General features: G+C 45.8%; 1 protein-coding gene across 2 annotated transcripts; it reads left to right on the top strand.

The window, feature by feature from the left end:
- TMEM59 (transmembrane protein 59) lies at nucleotides 1-25,087 on the top strand. 2 transcript variants are annotated; one of them, XM_063428100.1, is made up of 8 exons: nucleotides 1-229; nucleotides 10,223-10,328; nucleotides 13,360-13,454; nucleotides 16,889-17,041; nucleotides 17,794-17,872; nucleotides 18,363-18,462; nucleotides 19,272-19,380; nucleotides 24,655-25,087. In XM_063428100.1, the coding sequence occupies exons 1-8, from the start codon at nucleotides 92-94 to the stop codon at nucleotides 24,808-24,810; spliced, it is 936 nt and encodes a 311-aa protein (XP_063284170.1). In that variant the 5' UTR covers nucleotides 1-91; the 3' UTR covers nucleotides 24,811-25,087. The 2 variants fall into 2 exon arrangements, with proteins under 2 accessions (XP_063284170.1, XP_063284169.1); XM_063428099.1 differs by having other exon boundaries at nucleotides 18,360-18,462.
- Nucleotides 25,088-25,730: the final 643 nt, after the last annotated feature.

Below are 25,730 nucleotides of genomic sequence, written 5' to 3'. Positions count from 1 at the left end.
CGGAAGTGGCCGAGGCAGCCCTTTTTGCTGCAAAAAAAACCAAAAAAAAAAACCACAAAACAAAACACGGAAGTAGAGTTAGAGGAGGAAGATGGCGGCCGTGCGGATGTTGTTGGTTGTTGCGCTGCTTGTTTGTGTCAGCAGCGGGTCCTTGGAGTCTGCCCTGGGAGACAGTGCCTCCTGTCATATGGTGTGCGATGAGACCTACCCCCTGCACACTTACCCCGAGGTGAGCAGGAACGACACTCTATCCGCCCCCTCCAGTGGCACCTACCTGTCAGGGCTGGTCTGTGCATGCCGGCTTGGGGGGGTCATGGTTTCTTAATTCAGCAGGGGGGTCATGGTTTCTTAATTCAGCAGGGGGGGTGTCATGGTTTCTTAATTCAGCAGGGGGGGGGTGTCATGGTTTCTTAATTCAGCAGGGGGGGTGTCATGGTTTCTTAATTCAGCGGGGGGGGGGATCATGGTTTCTTAATTCAGTGGGGGGGGGGTGTCATGGTTTCTTAATTCAGCCGGGGGGGGTGTCATGGTTTCTTAAGTCAGCGGGGGGGGTGTCATGGTTTCTTAAGTCAGCGGGGGGGGTGTCATGGTTTCTTAAGTCAGCGGGGGGGGTGTCATGGTTTCTTAAGTCAGCGGGGGGGGGGTGTCATGGTTTCTTAAGTCAGCGGGGGGGGTGTCATGGTTTCTTAAGTCAGCGGGGGGGTGTCATGGTTTCTTAATTCAGCAGGGGGGGGTGTCATGGTTTCTTAATTCAGCAGGGGGGGGGTGTCATGGTTTCTTAATTCAGCAGGGGGGGTGTCATGGTTTCTTAATTCAGCAGGGGGGGTGTCATGGTTTCTTAATTCAGCAGGGGGGTGTCATGGCTTCTTAATTCAGCAGGGGGGGTGTCATGGCTTCTTAATTCATCAGGGGGGGTCATGGTTTCTTAATTCAGCAGGGGTGTCATGGTTTCTTAATTCAGCAGGGGTGTCATGGTTTCTTAATTCAGCGGGGGGGTGTCATGGTTTCTTAATTCAGCGGGGGGTGTCATGGTTTCTTAATTCAGCAGGGGGGGTGTCATGGTTTCTTAATTCAGCAGGGGGAGGTGTCATGGTTTCTTAATTCAGCAGGGGGAGGTGTCATGGTTTCTTAATTCAGCAGGGGGGGTGTCATGGTTTCTTAATTCAGCAGGGGGGTGTCATGGTTTCTTAATTCAGCAGCAGGGGGGGTGTCATGGTTTCTTAATTCAGCAGGGGGGTCATGGTTTCTTAATTCAGCAGGGTGGGTCATGGTTTCTTAATTCAGCAGGGGGGGGTCATGGTTTCTTAATTCAGCAGGGTGGGTCATGGTTTCTTAATTCAGCAGGGGGGGAGTCATGGTTTCTTAATTCAGCAGGGTGGGTCATGGTTTCTTAATTCAGCAGGGGGGGAGTCATGGTTTCTTAATTCAGCAGGGGGGGTGTCATGGTTTCTTAATTCAGCAGGGGGGTGTCATGGTTTCTGAATTCCGCACGGGGCGGTCATGGTTTCTGAATTCCGCACGGGGCGGTGTCATGGTTTCTGAATTCCGCACGGGGCGGTGTCATGGTTTCTGAATTCCGCACGGGGCGGTGTCATGGTTTCTGAATTCCGCACGGGGCGGTGTCATGGTTTCTGAATTCCGCACGGGGCGGTGTCATGGTTTCTGAATTCCGCACGGGGCGGTGTCATGGTTTCTGAATTCCGCACGGGGCGGTGTCATGGTTTCTGAATTCCGCACGGGGCGGTGTCATGGTTTCTGAATTCCGCACGGGGCGGTGTCATGGTTTCTGAATTCCGCACGGGGCGGTGTCATGGTTTCTGAATTCCGCACGGGGCGGTGTCATGGTTTCTGAATTCCGCACGGGGCGGTGTCATGGTTTCTGAATTCCGCACGGGGCGGTGTCATGGTTTCTGAATTCCGCACGGGGCGGTGTCATGGTTTCTGAATTCCGCACGGGGCGGTGTCATGGTTTCTGAATTCCGCACGGGGCGGTGTCATGGTTTCTGAATTCCGCACGGGGCGGTGTCATGGTTTCTGAATTCCGCACGGGGCGGTGTCATGGTTTCTGAATTCCGCACGGGGCGGTGTCATGGTTTCTGAATTCCGCACGGGGCGGTGTCATGGTTTCTGAATTCCGCACGGGGCGGTGTCATGGTTTCTGAATTCCGCACGGGGCGGTGTCATGGTTTCTGAATTCCGCACGGGGCGGTGTCATGGTTTCTGAATTCCGCACGGGGCGGTGTCATGGTTTCTGAATTCCGCACGGGGCGGTGTCATGGTTTCTGAATTCCGCACGGGGCGGTGTCATGGTTTCTGAATTCCGCACGGGGCGGTGTCATGGTTTCTGAATTCCGCACGGGGCGGTGTCATGGTTTCTGAATTCCGCACGGGGCGGTGTCATGGTTTCTGAATTCCGCACGGGGCGGTGTCATGGTTTCTGAATTCCGCACGGGGCGGTGTCATGGTTTCTGAATTCCGCACGGGGCGGTGTCATGGTTTCTGAATTCCGCACGGGGCGGTGTCATGGTTTCTGAATTCCGCACGGGGCGGTGTCATGGTTTCTGAATTCCGCACGGGGCGGTGTCATGGTTTCTGAATTCCGCACGGGGCGGTGTCATGGTTTCTGAATTCCGCACGGGGCGGTGTCATGGTTTCTGAATTCCGCACGGGGCGGTGTCATGGTTTCTGAATTCCGCACGGGGCGGTGTCATGGTTTCTGAATTCCGCACGGGGCGGTGTCATGGTTTCTGAATTCCGCACGGGGCGGTGTCATGGTTTCTGAATTCCGCACGGGGCGGTGTCATGGTTTCTGAATTCCGCACGGGGCGGTGTCATGGTTTCTGAATTCCGCACGGGGCGGTGTCATGGTTTCTGAATTCCGCACGGGGCGGTGTCATGGTTTCTGAATTCCGCACGGGGCGGTGTCATGGTTTCTGAATTCCGCACGGGGCGGTGTCATGGTTTCTGAATTCCGCACGGGGCGGTGTCATGGTTTCTGAATTCCGCACGGGGCGGTGTCATGGTTTCTGAATTCCGCACGGGGCGGTGTCATGGTTTCTGAATTCCGCACGGGGCGGTGTCATGGTTTCTGAATTCCGCACGGGGCGGTGTCATGGTTTCTGAATTCCGCACGGGGCGGTGTCATGGTTTCTGAATTCCGCACGGGGCGGTGTCATGGTTTCTGAATTCCGCACGGGGCGGTGTCATGGTTTCTGAATTCCGCACGGGGCGGTGTCATGGTTTCTGAATTCCGCACGGGGCGGTGTCATGGTTTCTGAATTCCGCACGGGGCGGTGTCATGGTTTCTGAATTCCGCACGGGGCGGTGTCATGGTTTCTGAATTCCGCACGGGGCGGTGTCATGGTTTCTGAATTCCGCACGGGGCGGTGTCATGGTTTCTGAATTCCGCACGGGGCGGTGTCATGGTTTCTGAATTCCGCACGGGGCGGTGTCATGGTTTCTGAATTCCGCACGGGGCGGTGTCATGGTTTCTGAATTCCGCACGGGGCGGTGTCATGGTTTCTGAATTCCGCACGGGGCGGTGTCATGGTTTCTGAATTCCGCACGGGGCGGTGTCATGGTTTCTGAATTCCGCACGGGGCGGTGTCATGGTTTCTGAATTCCGCACGGGGCGGTGTCATGGTTTCTGAATTCCGCACGGGGCGGTGTCATGGTTTCTGAATTCCGCACGGGGCGGTGTCATGGTTTCTGAATTCCGCACGGGGCGGTGTCATGGTTTCTGAATTCCGCACGGGGCGGTGTCATGGTTTCTGAATTCCGCACGGGGCGGTGTCATGGTTTCTGAATTCCGCACGGGGCGGTGTCATGGTTTCTGAATTCCGCACGGGGCGGTGTCATGGTTTCTGAATTCCGCACGGGGCGGTGTCATGGTTTCTGAATTCCGCACGGGGCGGTGTCATGGTTTCTGAATTCCGCACGGGGCGGTGTCATGGTTTCTGAATTCCGCACGGGGCGGTGTCATGGTTTCTGAATTCCGCACGGGGCGGTGTCATGGTTTCTGAATTCCGCACGGGGCGGTGTCATGGTTTCTGAATTCCGCACGGGGCGGTGTCATGGTTTCTGAATTCCGCACGGGGCGGTGTCATGGTTTCTGAATTCCGCACGGGGCGGTGTCATGGTTTCTGAATTCCGCACGGGGCGGTGTCATGGTTTCTGAATTCCGCACGGGGCGGTGTCATGGTTTCTGAATTCCGCACGGGGCGGTGTCATGGTTTCTGAATTCCGCACGGGGCGGTGTCATGGTTTCTGAATTCCGCACGGGGCGGTGTCATGGTTTCTGAATTCCGCACGGGGCGGTGTCATGGTTTCTGAATTCCGCACGGGGCGGTGTCATGGTTTCTGAATTCCGCACGGGGCGGTGTCATGGTTTCTGAATTCCGCACGGGGCGGTGTCATGGTTTCTGAATTCCGCACGGGGCGGTGTCATGGTTTCTGAATTCCGCACGGGGCGGTGTCATGGTTTCTGAATTCCGCACGGGGCGGTGTCATGGTTTCTGAATTCCGCACGGGGCGGTGTCATGGTTTCTGAATTCCGCACGGGGCGGTGTCATGGTTTCTGAATTCCGCACGGGGCGGTGTCATGGTTTCTGAATTCCGCACGGGGCGGTGTCATGGTTTCTGAATTCCGCACGGGGCGGTGTCATGGTTTCTGAATTCCGCACGGGGCGGTGTCATGGTTTCTGAATTCCGCACGGGGCGGTGTCATGGTTTCTGAATTCCGCACGGGGCGGTGTCATGGTTTCTGAATTCCGCACGGGGCGGTGTCATGGTTTCTGAATTCCGCACGGGGCGGTGTCATGGTTTCTGAATTCCGCACGGGGCGGTGTCATGGTTTCTGAATTCCGCACGGGGCGGTGTCATGGTTTCTGAATTCCGCACGGGGCGGTGTCATGGTTTCTGAATTCCGCACGGGGCGGTGTCATGGTTTCTGAATTCCGCACGGGGCGGTGTCATGGTTTCTGAATTCCGCACGGGGCGGTGTCATGGTTTCTGAATTCCGCACGGGGCGGTGTCATGGTTTCTGAATTCCGCACGGGGCGGTGTCATGGTTTCTGAATTCCGCACGGGGCGGTGTCATGGTTTCTGAATTCCGCACGGGGCGGTGTCATGGTTTCTGAATTCCGCACGGGGCGGTGTCATGGTTTCTGAATTCCGCACGGGGCGGTGTCATGGTTTCTGAATTCCGCACGGGGCGGTGTCATGGTTTCTGAATTCCGCACGGGGCGGTGTCATGGTTTCTGAATTCCGCACGGGGCGGTGTCATGGTTTCTGAATTCCGCACGGGGCGGTGTCATGGTTTCTGAATTCCGCACGGGGCGGTGTCATGGTTTCTGAATTCCGCACGGGGCGGTGTCATGGTTTCTGAATTCCGCACGGGGCGGTGTCATGGTTTCTGAATTCCGCACGGGGCGGTGTCATGGTTTCTGAATTCCGCACGGGGCGGTGTCATGGTTTCTGAATTCCGCACGGGGCGGTGTCATGGTTTCTGAATTCCGCACGGGGCGGTGTCATGGTTTCTGAATTCCGCACGGGGCGGTGTCATGGTTTCTGAATTCCGCACGGGGCGGTGTCATGGTTTCTGAATTCCGCACGGGGCGGTGTCATGGTTTCTGAATTCCGCACGGGGCGGTGTCATGGTTTCTGAATTCCGCACGGGGCGGTGTCATGGTTTCTGAATTCCGCACGGGGCGGTGTCATGGTTTCTGAATTCCGCACGGGGCGGTGTCATGGTTTCTGAATTCCGCACGGGGCGGTGTCATGGTTTCTGAATTCCGCACGGGGCGGTGTCATGGTTTCTGAATTCCGCACGGGGCGGTGTCATGGTTTCTGAATTCCGCACGGGGCGGTGTCATGGTTTCTGAATTCCGCACGGGGCGGTGTCATGGTTTCTGAATTCCGCACGGGGCGGTGTCATGGTTTCTGAATTCCGCACGGGGCGGTGTCATGGTTTCTGAATTCCGCACGGGGCGGTGTCATGGTTTCTGAATTCCGCACGGGGCGGTGTCATGGTTTCTGAATTCCGCACGGGGCGGTGTCATGGTTTCTGAATTCCGCACGGGGCGGTGTCATGGTTTCTGAATTCCGCACGGGGCGGTGTCATGGTTTCTGAATTCCGCACGGGGCGGTGTCATGGTTTCTGAATTCCGCACGGGGCGGTGTCATGGTTTCTGAATTCCGCACGGGGCGGTGTCATGGTTTCTGAATTCCGCACGGGGCGGTGTCATGGTTTCTGAATTCCGCACGGGGCGGTGTCATGGTTTCTGAATTCCGCACGGGGCGGTGTCATGGTTTCTGAATTCCGCACGGGGCGGTGTCATGGTTTCTGAATTCCGCACGGGGCGGTGTCATGGTTTCTGAATTCCGCACGGGGCGGTGTCATGGTTTCTGAATTCCGCACGGGGCGGTGTCATGGTTTCTGAATTCCGCACGGGGCGGTGTCATGGTTTCTGAATTCCGCACGGGGCGGTGTCATGGTTTCTGAATTCCGCACGGGGCGGTGTCATGGTTTCTGAATTCCGCACGGGGCGGTGTCATGGTTTCTGAATTCCGCACGGGGCGGTGTCATGGTTTCTGAATTCCGCACGGGGCGGTGTCATGGTTTCTGAATTCCGCACGGGGCGGTGTCATGGTTTCTGAATTCCGCACGGGGCGGTGTCATGGTTTCTGAATTCCGCACGGGGCGGTGTCATGGTTTCTGAATTCCGCACGGGGCGGTGTCATGGTTTCTGAATTCCGCACGGGGCGGTGTCATGGTTTCTGAATTCCGCACGGGGGGGTGTCATGGTTTCTGAATTCCGCACGGGGGGGGGTGTCATGGTTTCTGAATTCCGCACGGGGGGGGGTGTCATGGTTTCTGAATTCAGCAGGGGGGGGGGTGTCATGGTTTCTGAATTCAGCAGGGGGGGGGGTGTCATGGTTTCTGAATTCAGCAGGGGGGGGGGTGTCATGGTTTCTGAATTCAGCAGGGGGGGGGGGTGTCATGGTTTCTGAATTCAGCAGGGGGGGGGGTGTCATGGTTTCTGAATTCAGCAGGGGGGGGGGTGTCATGGTTTCTGAATTCAGCGGGGGGGGGGGTCATGGTTTCTGAATTCAGCGGGGGGGGGGTCATGGTTTCTGAATTCAGCGGGGGGGCGGGGTCATGGTTTCTGAATTCAGCGGGGGGGCGGTGTCATGGTTTCTGAATTCAGCGGGGGGGCGGTGTCATGGTTTCTGATTTCAGCGGGGGGGCGGTGTCATGGTTTCTGAATTCAGCGGGGGGGCGGTGTCATGGTTTCTGAATTCAGCGGGGGGGCGGTGTCATGGTTTCTGAATTCAGCGGGGGGGCGGTGTCATGGTTTCTGAATTCCGCGGGGGGTAGGCAACCTTCACCCCTCCAGATGTTGTGGACTACATATCTGATGCTTTGCCAACAACATGTCTGTAAGAGCATCATGGGAGATGTAGTACACAACATCCGCAGTGCTGAATAGTACCTACCTCTGCACTACTTCCTTTACCTGCCCTTTTGACCCAGGGTGGCAAAATTGTGAATAACTCAATGATTACATACCTGCCCCTTGTTGTCTACTAAAGGGCACTGCTTCACTCCCACCTTGTTGGATTGCTATCCCCTGTCCTATTGTGTTTTATACCCCACCTCTTCTAGACTGGAAGCTTGTTTAAGCAAGGTGCTCATCAACCTACTGTAACATTTTGTATTAGTCTCACTTATTGTGAAATCCTCAACCCCTCCCCCCCACACAAATACACACCTTATAATATTGTAAAGCTATGCGGAAAAATGTTTGTGCTATTTAAATGCTGAAATAATTATTGTTATTGATAAAGTACCAACAAGTTTTGCAGCGCTGTACAATAGGTGGACCAACAGACAAGTATTTGTAACCAGACAAGTTAGGTGCAACAGAGAGTGTTGAGGGCCCTGCTCAAATGAGTTTACATGCTAGAGGGAGTGGGGTAAAGAAAACTAGTTTGCTAGAATAGTTTTCCCTGAGGGCTTTTAAAAAAAAAAAAAAAAAACCCAACACATTTCATTATATAATTGTAGTACTGTACACTATAGGTACAAAAGCTTTTAGCTTAAAGGAGCAATATAGTGCCAGGAAAACAAACCCCTTCGGCCACTTACCTTAATCCAGCACCGGGCTCCCTCGGCACCGGTGACCTCTCTTCCCCCTGCCGATGTCCACTCCGCATGCGCAGCAAGAGCCGCGCGCGCATTCAAACTGCTCATAGGAAAGCATTTTTCACACTGAGAATTGCGGAAGTGGCCTCTAGTGGCTGTCAGGGAGACAGCCACTAGAGGCTGGATTAACCCTCAATGTAAACATAGCAGTTTCTCTGAAACTGCTATGTTTACAGCTGCAGAGTTAAAACTATGGGGACCTGGCACGCAGACCACTTAATTGAGCTGAAGTGGTCTGGGTGCTTATATTGGTCCTTTAATGAAGTAGTTTTTATGTGTAGATCATGCATCTGAGATTTCATTGTTCATTTATCTGCCATTTAAGAGTTAAATCACTTTTGTGTCGGTTAAAGGGACACTCCAGGCACCCAGACCACTTCTGCTCATTGGAGTGGGCTGGATGCCAACTCCCACTACCCTTAACCCTGCAAGTGTAATTATTGCAGTTTTTTATAAACTGCAATAATTACATTGCAGGGTTAACTCCACCTCTAGTGGACAGCCACTAGAGGTCACTTCCTGATTTATAGCAAAGATTTTCTTTGCTAGAGCGTCGCTGGACATCATCACGCTGTGTGAAGACCTCCAGCGTCGCTCATTTCCTCATAGGAAAGCATTGAAGATCTTTTTCAATGCTTTCCTATGGAGAGCGCTAATGCGCGTACGTGGCAATGCCGCACATGCGCATTAGGTCTCCTCGGCCGGTGGGCGGGATCAGTCTCGGCCGACGGAGATAGTAGGAGGAGCGGCGCGGAGGAGGAGACAGCGACGAGGGACATCGTCGCTGCCTCAGGTAAGTGACTGAAGGGGTTTTCACCCCTTCAGTAACCGGGGATTGGGGGGTGGGAGGGAGAGGGTACCTCCAGTGCCAGGAAAACAGAGTTTTCCTTTAATGCTGCCATAGCCACACCTCTACTGGCTGTGATTGACTGCATGAAAACAAAATGATTTAATTTTTAAATCAGATGTCACTTATTTTAACTTATTTTTTATCTCCTGCTCTGTAAATTGATCTTTAATTACACATAGGAGGCTGCCGCGTGGTCTAGCAATCTATTAACAGAGCATGAGATAATATATTCTAAATTAAATTGAATTTTAAATTTAAGTTGCTGACACTGTGCAGGAAGTGCTTAGGCAGTCTGTGTAAGTCACATGCAGGGAGGTGTAACTAGGGCCGAATAAACAAAGTTATTTAAAGGGACACTATAGTCACCTAAACAACTCTAGCTTAATGAAGCAGTTTTTTTTTATATTGATTATGAAGTTTCAATTCTCTCCCATTTAGGAGTTAAATCACTTTTGTTTCTGTGGATGCAGCCCTAGCTACACCTCCCCTGGTTGTGACTCACACATCCTGCATGAAAAAATATATGGTTTAATTTTCAATTATTACTTTACATTTTGTTACCTCCTGCTCTGTAAATTGAACTTTAATCACATACAGGAGGTTCCTACAGGGTGTAGCAAGCTAATAACAGTGCAGGAGCTAGGAAATGCTAAATTAAACAGAATTTGGTTTGCAATAGGGAAGAGTAAACATTACCTGACTCTTTACAGGTGTTTAGTAAGTCTGTATAAGTCACAACCAGGGAGGTGTGACTAGGGCTCTATAAACAAAGTGATTTAACACCCAAATGGCATAAAATTGAGAGGGGCATGATCTATACACCAAAACTGCTTCATTAAGCTAAAGTTGTTTTGGTGACTATAGGTACCTTTAAATGTATTTTGGCTCAACATCTTGTACAATGTAGTGCAGAAACATCTGCATGCCAGGTAAGCCATCACTGTCTTGGGGCAATGGAATATGTTGCTGTTGTTTAACTAAAATGTTTGATCTTGGGACTCTGATACATGGTGATACCTTATTCTTTTTTACACACGCTTCTGTTTCTCTACCCCTTTTCAAAAAAAGTCCTTGTTGTTCGCTTAGAGGAGCAGTGTTATATTGCCACCTCGGGGATAAGAAAACTAGTGCCACTTTTACTCCATAATACTTAACTTTGTTTGCAGGAGGAGGAGCTTTTCGCTTGCCACCGGGGATGCCGTCTGTTTTCGATCTGTCAGTTTGTGGAGGATGGAAACGATTTGAATAAAACTAAAACAGAGTGTGAATCAGGTGATTCTACCATGGCTTCACATTTTTTTGTCACTGTGTGTGTGTGTGTGTATGTGGGGCGGGGGGTTTGAATGCGTTACTTTCGATATTCTATTTACCTATCCATGTATTTAACAAATATCTACATACGTCAATATCTATTGACGTACAAATCCACACCTTTTTGCCCCCTGGTACAGTATACTCCTGGGAGAGGTGTCTATCGGTTTGTCACTGTCTGCCCAGTATATATAACATGGTTTACAGCACTCGCTTTATTGCAGCCGGAGTTATGCTTAAATTTTCTTTTTCTTTTTTTTTTAAATGGTATGTTGTGTGGGAGCTCACCCTGCACGCGTCCGATCAGCTCAGAGCTCAAGCTCCGCCCCCCGATTTCTGTTTTTTTTATTTTTATTGTTATATGATTACCTTTTATAGAATTGTCGAGCGTTCGAAACGATACTGTATCCCTTGGCTTGCAATTGGTAATGCATGTTCAGAAACATCGGTGTAGAAGACCAAATTTACATTAGATACGATTGGCTGGTCAAACATCTTGCTTAAGGGAATATTTAAAAGGAGATGACTGAAATTAAAAAACAGTTTTAATGCTATATAATGTAAATGCAGTATAGCCTATCTAAAAGTAGCAATCTGTATGTCAGAGGACATTGCTTTGCATTTACGCTTGTGTATGTTGATTTAATTTGATTTTGTATTAAAGGTAAATAAGGATGCTTTGCGCCATTATGCAAAACTATTGTATAAAACTATTGTTACAACTGCCTGAACTGTCTTTTTTAAATGTACTCTTTCAGTTCGCTAGCAGAGTTGAACTTCTCTTAGATTATACCCCTCCCTGTTTTTCCTATGTAAAAAGAAAAAGTTCCTGTTTGCTTACTTTATTGATGTAATAATCCCATGTGTACACTTTTTGCAAACATCTTAAGTAAATACTTACGATATACTTTGTGTCATGGGAAGATTTTAGACAGTTCGGTGTTTACTACCATCTCTTGTTATGACAGTGGTTGTTAATAGGGATCGACCGATATTGTTTTTTTAGAGCCGATAATCTGTTAACTTTCAGGCCGATAGCCGATATAACTTGCCGATATTCTGTACATTTACCATTTTGAAAAATTAAACTATTTCTAAAGGTAAATGCACAAAATATACAAGCCACATGCACTGGGTGCAGTGTGTTTAGACTGTGGAGCTGTGTATATATAATGAATGCGGTGACTGTTTGTGTAGTGTGTATATAATGAATGCAGAGTGTGTGTGTGTGTGTAGTGTGCATAAAGGGAATGCATTGTGTGTAGTGTGTAGTTCCGGAAGGGATGTGATTTGTGTAAAATGGGGGTGGAAACTGCATGTTTGTTTTATTTAAATTTTTAATATTTATGTTTATTTGTAATAATTTTTTTTTTTTATGTTTATTTTTAATATTTATGTTTTATTCTTTTTTGTTGTCTCCCCTCCCTGCTTGTTGCCTGGCCAGGGAGGGGGGATATGACAGTCCCTGGTGGTCCAGTGGCATTGGCTGAGCAGTGAGGGGGTTCTCAGGTAGCGTTTACTTACCTTCCCTCCAGCTCCCCAGTGTAAATTTTGCGGTCTGTGTGCCGCGCGGAGCGCGTGGCAACTCTCTGACAGCCGCAGGTCTCACAAGAGTTATACTGGGATGCTGGAGGAGCTGCAGGGAAGGTAAGTAAATGCTACCTGCAGGCCCCCTCAGGACCGCCGGGCTTGTAATGAGCCATGCAGTCCTAGGAGGTATTTTCGGCAATATCAGTATCTATATTGGCCGATACCGATATTGCTGAAAATACCGAATATCGGCCGATTATATCGGTAAAACCGATAATCGGTCGATCCCTAGTTGTTAAAGGGACACTTCGGACATCTAAAGCATTGCTGAACTACTTTGAATAGTGTCATTTCTTATTTTATTTATTTATTTTTCTTCATTTTACAAAAACTGCTGTTTCAGTTGAAATTGGCACTTTTATAAATTAACCATGTTATATGCTCTGGCTGTCAGTTGGGCAACTGGTCATGTTACCTGCTGGTTTGTTTAGCTCAGTGGAGTTAAACTGAAGAGGCAGACAATTGCCCTGAACACCTGCCTTGCAAAGACTTCTCATTGGGAAGTTTGTGATTGAACAGCTATAGAAGGGGAGCAGAGCTGTTGCAAGCTGTTTTTAGATAACCCCATAATGAAAAACATGCATAATTAAAAGCATGCATGGTTTCATTTGGGGTGTATCTTTTAAACAACAATTTATTTTATTTATTGTATGGGGGCCGTATAGTGTCCCTTTAAACATTTATTTGAACATGGACACAATTTTGACCTTTTCTTCAGATGTAATGTTTAACAAAGCTACTTCTGGAAAATATTAGACCTTTCTTTATGAGAGGATCCCCATTGAAATGAAGAAGGCAGTACTGCTGCGATAACCCTTACAATTGCATGTGTCCTAATGAAAACTATGTCTCTAATTATGTCTGAGTTTTTTTATTCTTTAACAAAAAGAACAGTTTAAAGGACCACTATAGTGCCAGGAAAACCCTCAGGGTCCCCCTCCCGCCGGGCTCTGGAGAGAGGAAGGGGGTTAAATTTACCTCTTTTTCCAGCGCCGGGCGGGGAGCTTTCCTCCTCCTCTTCTTCTTCCTTGCAACATCATCGCCTGAATGTGCATGCGCGGCAGGAGCCGCGCGCGCATTCAGCCGGTCGCATAGGAAAGCATTTACAATGCTTTCCTATGGACGCTTGCGTGTTTTCACAGTGAGAATCACGCAAGCGCCTCTAGCGGCTGTCAATGAGACAGCCACTAGAGGTTTTGGAGGTTGGATTAACCCTCAGTATAAACATAGCAGTTTCTCTGAAACTGCTATGTTTATAAAAAAAAAAAAGAGTTAATCCTAGAGTGACCTGGCACCCAGACCACCTCATTAAGCTGAAGTGGTCTGGGTGCCTAGAGTGGTCCTTTAACATTGTGTTATGTTCCAAACTATATAAACCTTTTTTTTTTTCCTGTTACTGCAGCGTGTATTGAGGCCTATCCTAAATCCAATGAGCAATATGCCTGTCAACTGGGTTGCCACAGCCAGATGCCTTTTGCAGAGAAGAGGCAGGAAGAAGTAAGTATGTCGTCCGCTGATTTGAAACTTTGAATGCTGGGATGATTCTGAACGAACTGTATTGCTGTTCATAGGGTAGTCCAATTTCTTTGCTATTCTGAGAAAACGTGCATTTAAAAACATGTTGAATGTTAACAGGGAAAGGCACTTATTTGAAATTAATTTTCTTTGTATAGAAAGTGGATTTTAATTATCCTTCATGTGTGACTTTTTTTGGGTTTTAGAAGATCCTATTGGACAGTGACTGATCCACTACGTAGCTTACACTGCTCTGTATTTGGAGAGAATGCATGAATGATGCTTTAGAGCAGAGAGCTTTATTCATTAGTAGGAAATTGTAGACAACTGACAAAGGAAATGCAACGGTGGGAATAAAGTGGAGTTTTATTTTTTTTCCCTCTTATGGCTATGTTGGCCTAAAGTTTACAGTTCCTTTGTAAAGTTTCCACAATTTCAGAAGTGATTGGACTCTTGGAATTAAACTTTTGTTTTGAATGCTGTGTTTTAATACTGTTGGTTTATATTGTTATTGTACAGTTGTCTCAGGGACATGCGTGAAAAGTAGACGTTATAAAGGTACACTATAAACACGTTAACAGCTACAGCTTGCTGTCAGCCAGGAATGCATCACATGGACTGTCCGTGTCACTTCTGCTCAAGTTTGGTATTTATCGCATTTGCTAGGTGAAGGAGGTTGCGTGACCTGTGACCTTTTGTTTGTAAGTGCTGCAATGTGAAAATGCCTGTAAGCGACTGCAGTCTGAAAGATCCACAGTTGTTACCAAGCACCTCCTTCCCCTTCGAGGCTCAGAGCACTTTTCATGTACGTGCATCCACTTGTGGAAAGATGAGGATGACAGAGGGTGGCACTTTTTATAGGAGGTGGGCAAGCAGTGCCTACAACCCAGTGCTTATCTATGAACATTTCATTGGGGAATGCACAGCATTTAAATAGGATATTCTTTTTAAATGCCTTAGAGGCACAGACATCACTTGACAATTTTTGTTTTTTAAACAAGCAAGTAAATACTTCTAAACAAATATACAAAACAAAATTAAACAAGAAAAACTTACTATTAATTTTCACATTGCAGCACTTACAAACAAAAGAGTATGCAATAAATGTTTATAAACTTGACCAGATTGCATTGTTGGACACACCTCATGGCTAGGGGAGTTTCTTCAAGCTCACACCTTCCCTTCTAGCCATCCAACTTAGTTTCCAATCAATCCACTAATTATACATTACCTTCCTAGGGATAGAGTACTGGTTAGATCAGTGTTCCCCCTGGAGTGGTCGTGGAAAGCATAAGAAAGAAGAAACAGGTTAATAAAGAATAATTTACCTGCTTTTTTTTCAGGCTGTGTAGAGTGAGACAACTGTCTCATTCCAAGATAAATGTTTTTAAAGAGACAATTGTCTGAAAGTGATGCATACTGGCATTTTCTAGCCTAGAGTTTTCCTTTGATTTATTCTGCCTGCTGAAACTTTGTAATTAAATGCTTGTGTACTCTGTTAATAACTGAGAAAACAATTCTGCCTGGTAAAACTCTTTGTAATTAAATGCTTGTGTACTGGGGGCGGAGCTAGCCGGAGACCGAGACAGTCGCATACTTCGGAGCTCCGTGTCTCAACCAGAGAAACTGAGCTATTAAATGGGGATACCGAGACCCAAATTGGACACCCACCTCGGCGGCAGCACCGAGGATCGATATGGGCAAAAAAACAAGGGCAGACAAAGCCCTACAAACCGGGACATCAGAGAAATACTCCGGAGCTCACACAGGGCCTCCTGGGACAAAATGGCGCTGGCTGATGATTTCTCCTCCTACTCCTCCGAGGATTTCACAGCAGACCTGGATATAGGAGCCACTGCCAGCAAAACTCCAGACCCTACCAAGGCACCACCAAAACCAGGTGACCCAGTAACAGCAGACCTGCTCCAAAAGATGCTGTTAGAACTGCGCAAAAATATAGCAGCCGACATGGCCCACTATAAAACAGCCATTGACTCAGCAGCCTCCAAAATAACAAAGCTTGAGACCACTTCCAGCACCCAAGACTCCAGGCTGTCAGTAGTGGAACAACAACTAGCTGAGTTACTACACCAGCAAGCCACCACGACGAGCAGAATTGACGCCATGGAAGACCAACGCAGGAGATACAATGTGAAGGTCAGAGGGATACCTGATTCGGTGGGGTTAACAGAGGCGCCACACTTCATTAGACGCCTACTGGCGACAATATTACCGCCTAAACAAACTAAGTCTATACAAATTGATGGAATGTTTAGGCTGCCAAAACCAGCAAGGGCTCCGGCGGCCGCATCTATGGATCTAATCGTGCGATTCCAGTCGCTTCAACAAAAAGCACTGATTCTCGCAGCACTCCGGGGAAAGACCCCGCTACTCTTTGAAGGTGCTACACTGTCTGTCTTCTCAGACCTGACAAGGAATACCCTAACCTGGAGAAAAGGAATGCAACCCTGCCTACAACATCTGCAGAACAAGGACATACCTTACAAATGGGGAACCCCACGAGCGCTCCTCTTCTCTCATGAAGGGACAGCCCACAGAGTACACAGCGCCCAAGAACTAGAAGCCCTTCTGACCACTTTGGGCATCCTGACAACGCCGATCCTACGAGGACTGCAGATATCACAGCTGAACCCAGCCACAGTGCAGGAATTTACACCCAGACATGCTAAGAAGATGCAAGGGCCTCACGCGCCACCATGAGAGACTACCCCTGCGGGGATTGACTTTCCTCCAATGTCTACTGTTACCCTACCTCACAGTTCATCACCCCTAAGTTATAGCTCATCACACACTACACCCTCGTAGCGACACCTCACATAATACACCTCACCAGGTACCCAACTTAGTTGCAACACACGGGGCCACTTTTGGTGAGACATCGTCCAGACGCCGAGTTAAAACTAATGATTACGCTCTGTATTCCCCCCCCCCCCCCCATCCCCACCACTGACACACCAGGGTAATTTCACAAGGCAGCCACAGCCAACGGGGATGTTCTCCTCAGTGGAACAAGAACCACCTCACAACACCAGATAGCCATACTTCTATAGACCACTGAGGGCACTCGAGTTACCTACCTACTTGTACTCAATAATTCTTTTACAAAAAAAACATGCTGCATATTGTACCTTCTTGTGTATTGCCATATGTATGAATCTGACAATTATGCTTCAAACGTTTTGAATGTCGACTCTGACACTATTTTTGTGCAGCGTGACACAAAAATAAAGAATTAAAAAAAAAATGCTTGTGTACTCTATTAATAACTGAGAAAACATTGTAGCACTCGTTGAGAACTTGTAAAGATTATGGGATAAAGTTATAACAAATCTGTAAGGAAATCTCCAAAACTTTGAAGTTCTCCATCATTGATAAGTACATCTTTTTCGTTACAGCTCTCTGATATGGTCCCACGGATCCATATACTTTTCCCTTTGACTCTGGTGAAGACCTTCTGGGGTGACATGATGGATTCTGCCCAAAGCTTCATCACATCATCCTGGACTTTCTATGTCCAGGCAGATAATGGGCAGATTGTCGTTATCCAGGTATGAATAGCAGGAAAGGATAGCGTTAATCTACAGAAAACTTACACCTGGATTAAAGTGCATTTGATAGGTTTGGGCTTCGTGTTCATGCTGTGTTTTTCTCCTAATTTAAATCTCTTCAGTTTTTGTTAAAACAAAAAACAATAGTTGTTTGCTGCAGTGTAAATGCACATTTTTCCTCCTTTTACAAAACCACTTCCTTATTAGGCATACTCTGGGTATGCAAGCAGATCAACCAAAGATAGATCTGTGTGAGCTGAGTTGCTGATGTGACTCTGCTCTAGAGCCATTGCTGTCCTCTTGTCATCTGCCCTCTTTCCACATAGCATGACTTTAAAATAATTACAGATAAGAACAGTGATTACATGTGGGGCAAAGATCCATAAAATGTAAACCTGACATACATGAGTTTTACATTTTACTAATAAGTGCGTCCATCTATTGATTGAGCATGGCATTTCTGGTGGTATGAGTTTTTGTACCATACCAAGTATGGGTCAGGACCAAGTGAACTAGGAGATACCGGTATATCTGAGCCAATTTTACTCTGTTCCAAATTAAGAGTTCTCTGTCAGCCATGCAAGAGTTAAACATATAATGCATGTATAGCAAGCTGATGATCTGGGGAGATTTATCTGGCATTGAGAATCTCATTACCTTCTAAGAGTTGTGTGTCCTGCTGTTCTCCCTTGTTTTCCATATGTTGGAGCAATTGAAAAATAAAATATATATATATTCTTTGGTTTGTTTAGACGCAACCAGAAATTCAGCACTTTGGCCCATTACAACCAGGAAATCCACCAATGGACATAATGCTGGAAAAAATACCATGTAAGTTATGCCTTTCTAGCACACAGATTTTGCATATAAAAATATTTTATTGTAAAGCAGTAAAAGGCTGTTAGAGGGAATTTCGTAATGTATAAGTTTAGCATTTTATTATAGCCCTCTTTATTCGGTGTATTTATTAAACTAGTTTAAAGTTGTGTGTCAACATACAGACAATTTAAAAGTTTGTTTTGCCTTAGAAACATGACCGGTACAATACCAATTATAGGATATAATATTTCTGTGTGAAATTACAAAGCTGCTTTTCAACCTGTACTTGCTGTGCTGAATGCACATTTTACTTATCCATAGGAAGTAATCATGGATTAAATGAGGGAAGGTGGATCAATTTAATTTTGTCATGTTTAAGTTTCTGTCCTTGACGTTTTTATTTTCTTCTTTTTTTTTTTTTTTTTTTTTTTAGGTTTTCTTTTACACTACATGGAGTACAATTATGTAAAGATAACAAGTGTTTTTATTGTCTCTGCAGCAGATATGGCACCTGGTGAATCTATAGGAGATGGACCTTGGAACCACAGAGCTGGATTTCTAAGCTTTGAGAGTGGAGATCGTATTATGAAATGCTTTTCTATGTATGTTTCTTTGGTATTCTGCACATGTTTTTTCAGATAGGTTGCCTGTGAGTGTATCACTGGGCATACCTGATCCCGTCCTGGCCACTGATAGCAGTGGAATGATTTGCAAAATCGTATGATTTCATAGAAAGAAAGTGTAGCGTACACAGATGTGAAAAATAAATTCAACTTCAAGCTATAAATGTATTTTTACCTCACTACTTTTACTAAAGCTTATAACTAAAACCACTGAATGGGATATATCCTTTTTATATATCTTGCAAATTCATCTAAGACAGACTGTGAACATGGTCTATCTGTTCAATTTTAAAGGGGGAGCGTCTTTACTTTATTTTATTATACTGTTTGTTTATTCACTAAACAGCTTATGACTAGAAAACCAAATGGCAAGATTGAGGTTAAAATGTAGAAGCTTTGACTATAGCTTTGTTCCAGAATTTCTTCAAATTGACTATTTTGTTTTCATTTTGTAATTTAGTCTTCGTTTTCGATTTTATTATTTATATTCTATTTTCAGAGATAATCGCCCAGCGTAAATGCTGGTTTTATTGTAGCATCCAAACCTTGTACAGCATCACGAAGCATTAGCATCAACTAATGGCAATAGATGGAATGGCACTAATCAGTGATGTTAATATTTCTGGAAACTGTCCGTGTTGAAATCACAGTTGCAGTAGAATTTATTTGTGAAGCAATATGTAATTGTGTTTATTTTTTTCCTATTTTCAAAATGCTATGTAAAAATACGCCTTTTTTGTGTTCTTTCTTTCCCGTCTCTGTATCTTATTTTAACTTTGTTTATACAGGAATTCAAACTGGCTTCTTACTGCAACTTTAATCCTGTCTGTCATGGTGTTGCTTTGGATGTGCTGTGCCACAGTAGCTACAGCAGCAGAGCAGTACATACCTTCCGAGGTAAGCGAAAAATTGAATAGTCATGTTTACACATAATAGGTAAATTCTACCGTCAAATATATATATTTTTCCTTTCAGATTAGAGGCAGTGCTTATACCACAGGGATATCCAATCTGGAGGGAAAAAACAGGCAGGCAAATCTCCAAACATTTTAACCCCTCCCCTAATTACCTCCTTTCCAATAAGTAGCAGCTCCTCCTGATCATCCCCAGTTCTTTGCCTGCCTTCGGCAGGGGAGGTTATACAGGAGGTTCTCCAGGAAGCAGGTGAGAAGGGCTGAGGCTCGGGAGGCTCTGCTTCCTTGATGTTCGGGTAAGTAGCGTTTAACACGCCGGACGGCGTGGTCCCTCAGAATTTATTCCGTCTCTTGCCGTGCCAGGTGCCGGTCTGACGAAGGACGCAGGCGTGCGTCGGCTGGGAGGTCCTGTCGGTGGAACGCACGCACAGGTTGCGTTGCGTTCCACCAGGGAGTCGCAGAGCGCTATGCACATGCGCAATGCGAACCTGGATTCAGGCGCCAAATTTGAACTTGGCGTTTTTTGTTTGGTTACAGGACTTAAAAGGAGCATTACCAGCAGCAACCTCTGTTTGCCAGGAGCTCTCAGTACGGTTGCAAAGTGTGTTTCTCACCTGCCCTCCAACACACTCTCAGGCCATTTAAGGTAAGACTGATTAAGTTTTTATTTAAATGGTTCTAGCCTGAATCTTTAGGGAAAAATTTTGTTTATTTTCCCTTTTTTGTTTTCTGTTCCCAGTATATAATCCTGAAAATTGGATAAAGTTGCTGAGAAGGGGAAATGTACATCTAAGCCAAGCATTTAATGTGCTCTGTATGTGGCCATCTTATGCCAGATGGTTGTAAAAAGGAAACTTTGCTCTGTGTGTTCAAAGAAGCTTCAGAGGAAGCACAAAGAACAGAAATGTCCACTTTATCAGCTGGTTGCAACAAAGTATGCAGCAAACAGTTGTGGATATGTAGTCAGCAGCATTACAGACAATCCAGGCGTCGGTTGCCCAGGATTCTCAGATTGTAATACATGCTAACAAAAGCCTAAGATCTTGGGAAGTTCCGATTCTAGTTTTGGAACTAGTGGTTCTGAGTATGGCGATAATTCAGCAGTGTCTCATCAAATGAGGAATCTGCATTCCCAGAAGAATCCATTTGGGAAATTGATTAAAGAAGTGCAGTTGCATTTGAACTTGAGGAAACCGGGAAGAAGTCCAATATGTTTCTTTTTCACCCACAGATTAGGGAGTTGATTTAAAAGAATGGAAAATTCCCAAGTCACAAGCTGTTTATTGCTAGACAGTTTTTAAATCTCTCTTTTTCCATAGAAGCGGAACAAGACTGTAAGCTGGATTCAGTCCCTGTAGTGGGCGTTCCTATTGCTCAAATAGGTAAGAAGACTACATTACCGATTAGAGACTCAAGCGGGCTGAAGGATGTCATGGAAATACGCATGGACTCCTCTTTAAAAAAGCTGTTCATCTCTTCTGCAGCCCAAACTAAAGCTTTGATTGCGGGGGCATCCGTTGCCAAGACCCAATGACTTTGGTGGGAAGGCTTAGAAATTGTCTAGCGGATGCGGCACCTAAAAATTCACTGTGTGAACTAGCCTTTGAGCAAGGAAGACTGTTCGGCTCGAAATTGGATGAGTTGTTAAAACAGATGACAGAGTCGGATAGGAAGCAGTTTCCAAGCCGGAATTCGGAGACGCTTCCTTCATTTCAAAGTTCCTTTCGTAGAACATATTTCAGGGGTCAGCATAAAAGAGCCGTTGATTATAGGAGAAGGAAAGAAGTTGAGTCTTTTCCTAGATATCTGGAATAAGACATCATCAGATCACTGGGTCCTCGCAGTGATAAAGTAAGGATACGCTCTAGAGTTTTCACAAACCCCAAAGAAAATGTTTCTATGTTCCGAGGTTCATTCTCTGGATATGGAACTCTCTCTGTTGCGAGAAGTATCAAGTCTGTTACAAATCAGAGTGGTGGAAGAAGTTCCTTTAAAGGAAAGACATCAAGGCACCTATTCAGGACTTTTCTTGGTGCTGAAACCAGATGGATCGTTCAGACCCATGATAGACCTAATAGCCGTTAACAGGCGGATTATCAAATTAAAATTCCTCAGGGAATCAATAAAATCAGCGACTCTGCTTATTCATCCAGTAAGTTGGTTTGCGTCCCTGGATTTCAAGATGCCTATCTTCATGTATCCATAGCAGAATCCAGCAAAAATCTTCTAAGGTTTGCTGTGTGCTGCCAATCGGTAGACCAGACATTACCAATTCAGAGCACTGTCTTTCGGTCTGTCATCAGCGCCCAGGTTATTCACAAAGCTTCTAGTAGTCTTCTCAGCTTTTCCTAGATGTATGGGCATCGCTGTCATTCCTTGTTTGGACGCCTGGCTGTTGTTTGCAGTGTCCCAGGATCAGCTTCAGTTAGTCCTGGGGACAGCTATATAATCGCTGGGAAACATGGCTGGCTAATAAATGTCAACAAATCGGAACTGGTGCCAGTTCAAAGGATCCAGTTCTTGGGTCTGGGTTTGGATGCTATCGCTATGAAGTTTTCCTGCCAGAAGAGAAGAAACTAAAGATCAAGCGTTTAATCTAGAATCTCTGAGAAAAAGGTGTGTTTTCGATCAGAGAAGCCATGTGCCTACTGTTTACAGCCTCAATCCCGGCTGTCGGTTGGGCAAAAGCCAGGATGAGACCTCTACAGAGTAGCATACTGCAAGTCTGAAATCGACAGGAACTCGGCCTAGAGAGGCTTAAGAGGTTCAACAATCTAAAACTTTAAGAAGTCGGCAGTGGTGTACCTCTTCTCGATTCCTGCACGCAGGTCTTTCATTCCGGATGATGTCCTTCATGATAATAACAACAGACGCCTCTGCACTTTGCTGGGGGGCCCATCTGGGAGACATTATGAAGCATGGGCGTTGGCAAGAGAAGGATGTGAGAAATTCCTCGAACTTCAGGGAATTAAAGGCCGTATGGATGGCGCTCTTGGCATTTCAGATCAACATATTCAAATTCGTTCAGTCTATCGAACGACAGTGGCATATTTGAACAAACTGGGAGGTACAAAATCAACTACATTTGAAGGCCTTTGTTCATTAATCATTCTGTGGTCAGAAGTTCACCTTATGTCGATCTCAGCAGTTCACGTTTTAGGAAATTCAATGTGGTGGCAGATGCCCTGAGCGGCATCATTTGAAACAAGCAGATTGGTCCTTGTCATGCAGAATTTTCAAGCTCATTACAGACCGCTTCGGTGTTCCGGAGATAGACCTGATGGCCTCCGGAATAAATAGGAGGACGAGTCGTTTTGCGTCCCTAAATCCAGCAGACCAGCCAGATATCATAGATGCCCTGTCAGTACCACGGAAGTTCAACCTGGCATATATCTTCCCGCCAGTAGTTCTTATTCCCAGAATACTTCAAATAATAGGCTGGATAGTGTAAGTATTATCCTAATCCTTCCCTGGTGGCCAAGAAGAAGTTGGTTCTCGGTTCTTCTGAACTTTCCAGGGGCCACCTTTTGGAAGCTTCCTCTTTCAGGAGGAATTCTAGAGGACGCCATGGTGCCTCTTCCGACCCTTCGGAGATTCCGATTGACGGCCTGGTTTCTGAACTCCAGATTTTAGAAAGTAAAGGTCTGGATCCTGAAGTTATAAAAAAAATTTTTTTTGTTGGCAACTTACAAGGAATCTACTTCAAGGTTCTACGCTAGGATTTGGAAGTTTTTTTCAGCGGTGTTGTAGGTTTGAAGTCAACCCTGTTTCCGCGTCCATCCAGAAGATTCTATGCTTCCTTCAGATGGGATTTGCAAAAGGTCTTAAACCTGCTTCATTTAGATTTCATGTTTCTGCTATCAGTTTCTTCTCCCTCAGATGCTTCACCTCGAATTTTCTGATTTCAAGGTTCTTCAGAGCTCTGACACGTTTGGTGCCCTTTGTTAGGGAAACCTGTCCTCCCTGGGATCTGAATTTGGTCCTTTCCGCGCTTTGTGTACCGCCTTTTGAACCATTGGAAGAAGTTTCCCTGAAGATGTTTTCATTGAATACCGTTTTCTTTTGGTGGCTATTACGTCAGCTAAAAGAGTATGTGAGATCCGAGCGCTTCGGGAGAATTTTCCCTTTTTTGGTTTTCATCAGGACAAGGAGGTTCTGAAGCTCGATCCTTCAGGTATCAGTTAAGTTTTATCTGTTGCTAATGTCAACCGGGAAGTGGTTTTGCCGACCTTTTGTCGGAATCCGTCTAATGCCTTGGTAAGTAATTTTCACTGCTTAGACGTAAAGATATGTCTTTTGCAATATCTAAAAGCTACGGAATCCTTCCGGAAGGATATCGGTATGTTTGTCTTGTTCAAAGGCACAAAGAAAAGGTATGTTGGTTTCGAAGAGTTCTCTGGTTAGATGGCTGAAGGATTGTATTCTGTTATCTTATTCTAAGAGTGGCACGGAATTTGCAGGCCCTATAAAGGCACATTCTACTAGAGCGGTTTCGCCGTCATGGGCTCTGCGAGCAGCTGCTTCTCCTTCTCGAATTTGTTCAGCTGCTAATCGGTCCTCTCTCCATACGTTCTCAAGACACTACAAGTGGGACATACTGGCCTCGGAGTATGCAGCTTTTGGGCGCAAGGTGCTTCAAGCAGTAGTGAACTGAAACCCGCCCTCAGGATCTGCTTTATTATATCCCTGTGGTATAAGCACTGCCTCTAATCTGAAAGGAAAAACATAAATTTTACTTACCGAAAATTTCTTTTTCCTGAAGATTAGAGGCAGTGCTACAATTCCCGCCCCTTTTTCTAATAAACTCAGTAATTTTGCAGCTATTTGGCTTATGTATTTTCTGGGGATGATCAGGAGGAGCTGCTACTTATTGGAAAGGAGGTAATTAGGGGAGGGGTTAAAATGTTTGGAGATTTGCCTGCCTGTTTTTTCCCTCCAGATTGGATATCCCTGTGGTATAAGCACTGCCTCTAATCTTCAGGAAAAAGAAATTTTCGGTAAGTAAAATTTATGTTTTTTTAATACACAATACCTTTCCTGTCATGCATTACAACTGCAGCCTCTATTCAATCGGCCTTTGAATACTGTATCTCCAGCTTCTAGCATGCTATAGCTATATGAACCTTTGCCACCCAAAAATGGTTGTCTGCTTCTATTGGTGTTATAGTTTGCAACGTGCTGAGTACACTTGTTAATATGTATTGTCCTTTTGCTTGCAATAAGGAAGGAGTGCTAAAAAAAACGATTTCTATTACAGAAACTGAGTATCTATGGTGATATGGAGTACATGAATGAGCAGAAGTTGTACAAATACTCACCCACGTCTCTTGTGGTCGTCCACGGCAAACCCGAATCAAATGAAGAAGCAGGACCTCTACCAGCAAAAGTGGACCTTTCACAGTCAGCCATATAAGCTTAGTGGTCCTACTGCCTTTTTACATTCTTCTTTCACCCCAAAACCTGAGAGACACCTGCAACATTGGGATTTTTTTAAAAGCTGAATAAAGGACAATTGTTTAGAGTCTGAGTCTCATGGTGGATGGTAAAGTTGGACTTTCTGGCCTCTGTGCTTTGCTGTAACTGGCTTTAGTGATAAAATTGTCTTTGGGGCTAGGTATAATTCTATAAATCCTTCCCTAATAAGGGTGGTTGGCACATTATTTTGTTAATCTGCACCTCAATATGAAGTCTGCAAGAAATTACTTCCAGAATTCGAGCAAATGTTTTGTTTTTGACATGGCCCTGTTTTACAAATGGAATAATTTCACAGCTGGAAGTTTGTACTTTTATATCTATATATAGCCAATATTTAGATAATCTGACAACCAAGTGGTGGTACAGCAGTTAAGCCAGTGTACAGATTTGGGTTTGGTGATGAGGATAGTTATTGCACACTAATTTTACTAATAGAAAGGGCATTTTCTAGCCTTGAAGGAATAGACTGTGTAATCTATGTCATTAGAATTGACCTATGCTTATCGTCTTGAAAATCCTGCATATGAAGGATTCTCTCCTATTATTCTATTTAACAAGTGCATTTCCAGGCAATATTTGAAGTTAAATAACGGTTGAGTCTTTTTTCTGAAATGTCCATACTGGTAATAATAAACTATATATTTCTCTTTATGAAAATAGAAAAGGGGTTGACGGAACAAGAGTGGCTTATTCCAATTGGTGATTCATTCTGCAACTGTAGACACATGTAAACATCAGCTGGTGTTTAACTGAGGGTTCAAAAAAAAAAAAGCATTACAGTGGGTAAAATGGAGATCTAAAATGTGTTTTCTTTTTTCTGGTTTCCTTTGTAGTAGGCAAGCTTTAACGGTTGAAATG

The sequence above is a fragment of the Pelobates fuscus genome, chromosome 7 (assembly GCF_036172605.1).
Source record: "Pelobates fuscus isolate aPelFus1 chromosome 7, aPelFus1.pri, whole genome shotgun sequence".
In the NCBI taxonomy this organism is placed as follows: Eukaryota; Metazoa; Chordata; class Amphibia; order Anura; family Pelobatidae; genus Pelobates; species Pelobates fuscus.
This window is presented reverse-complemented; position numbering and strand designations above follow the sequence as displayed.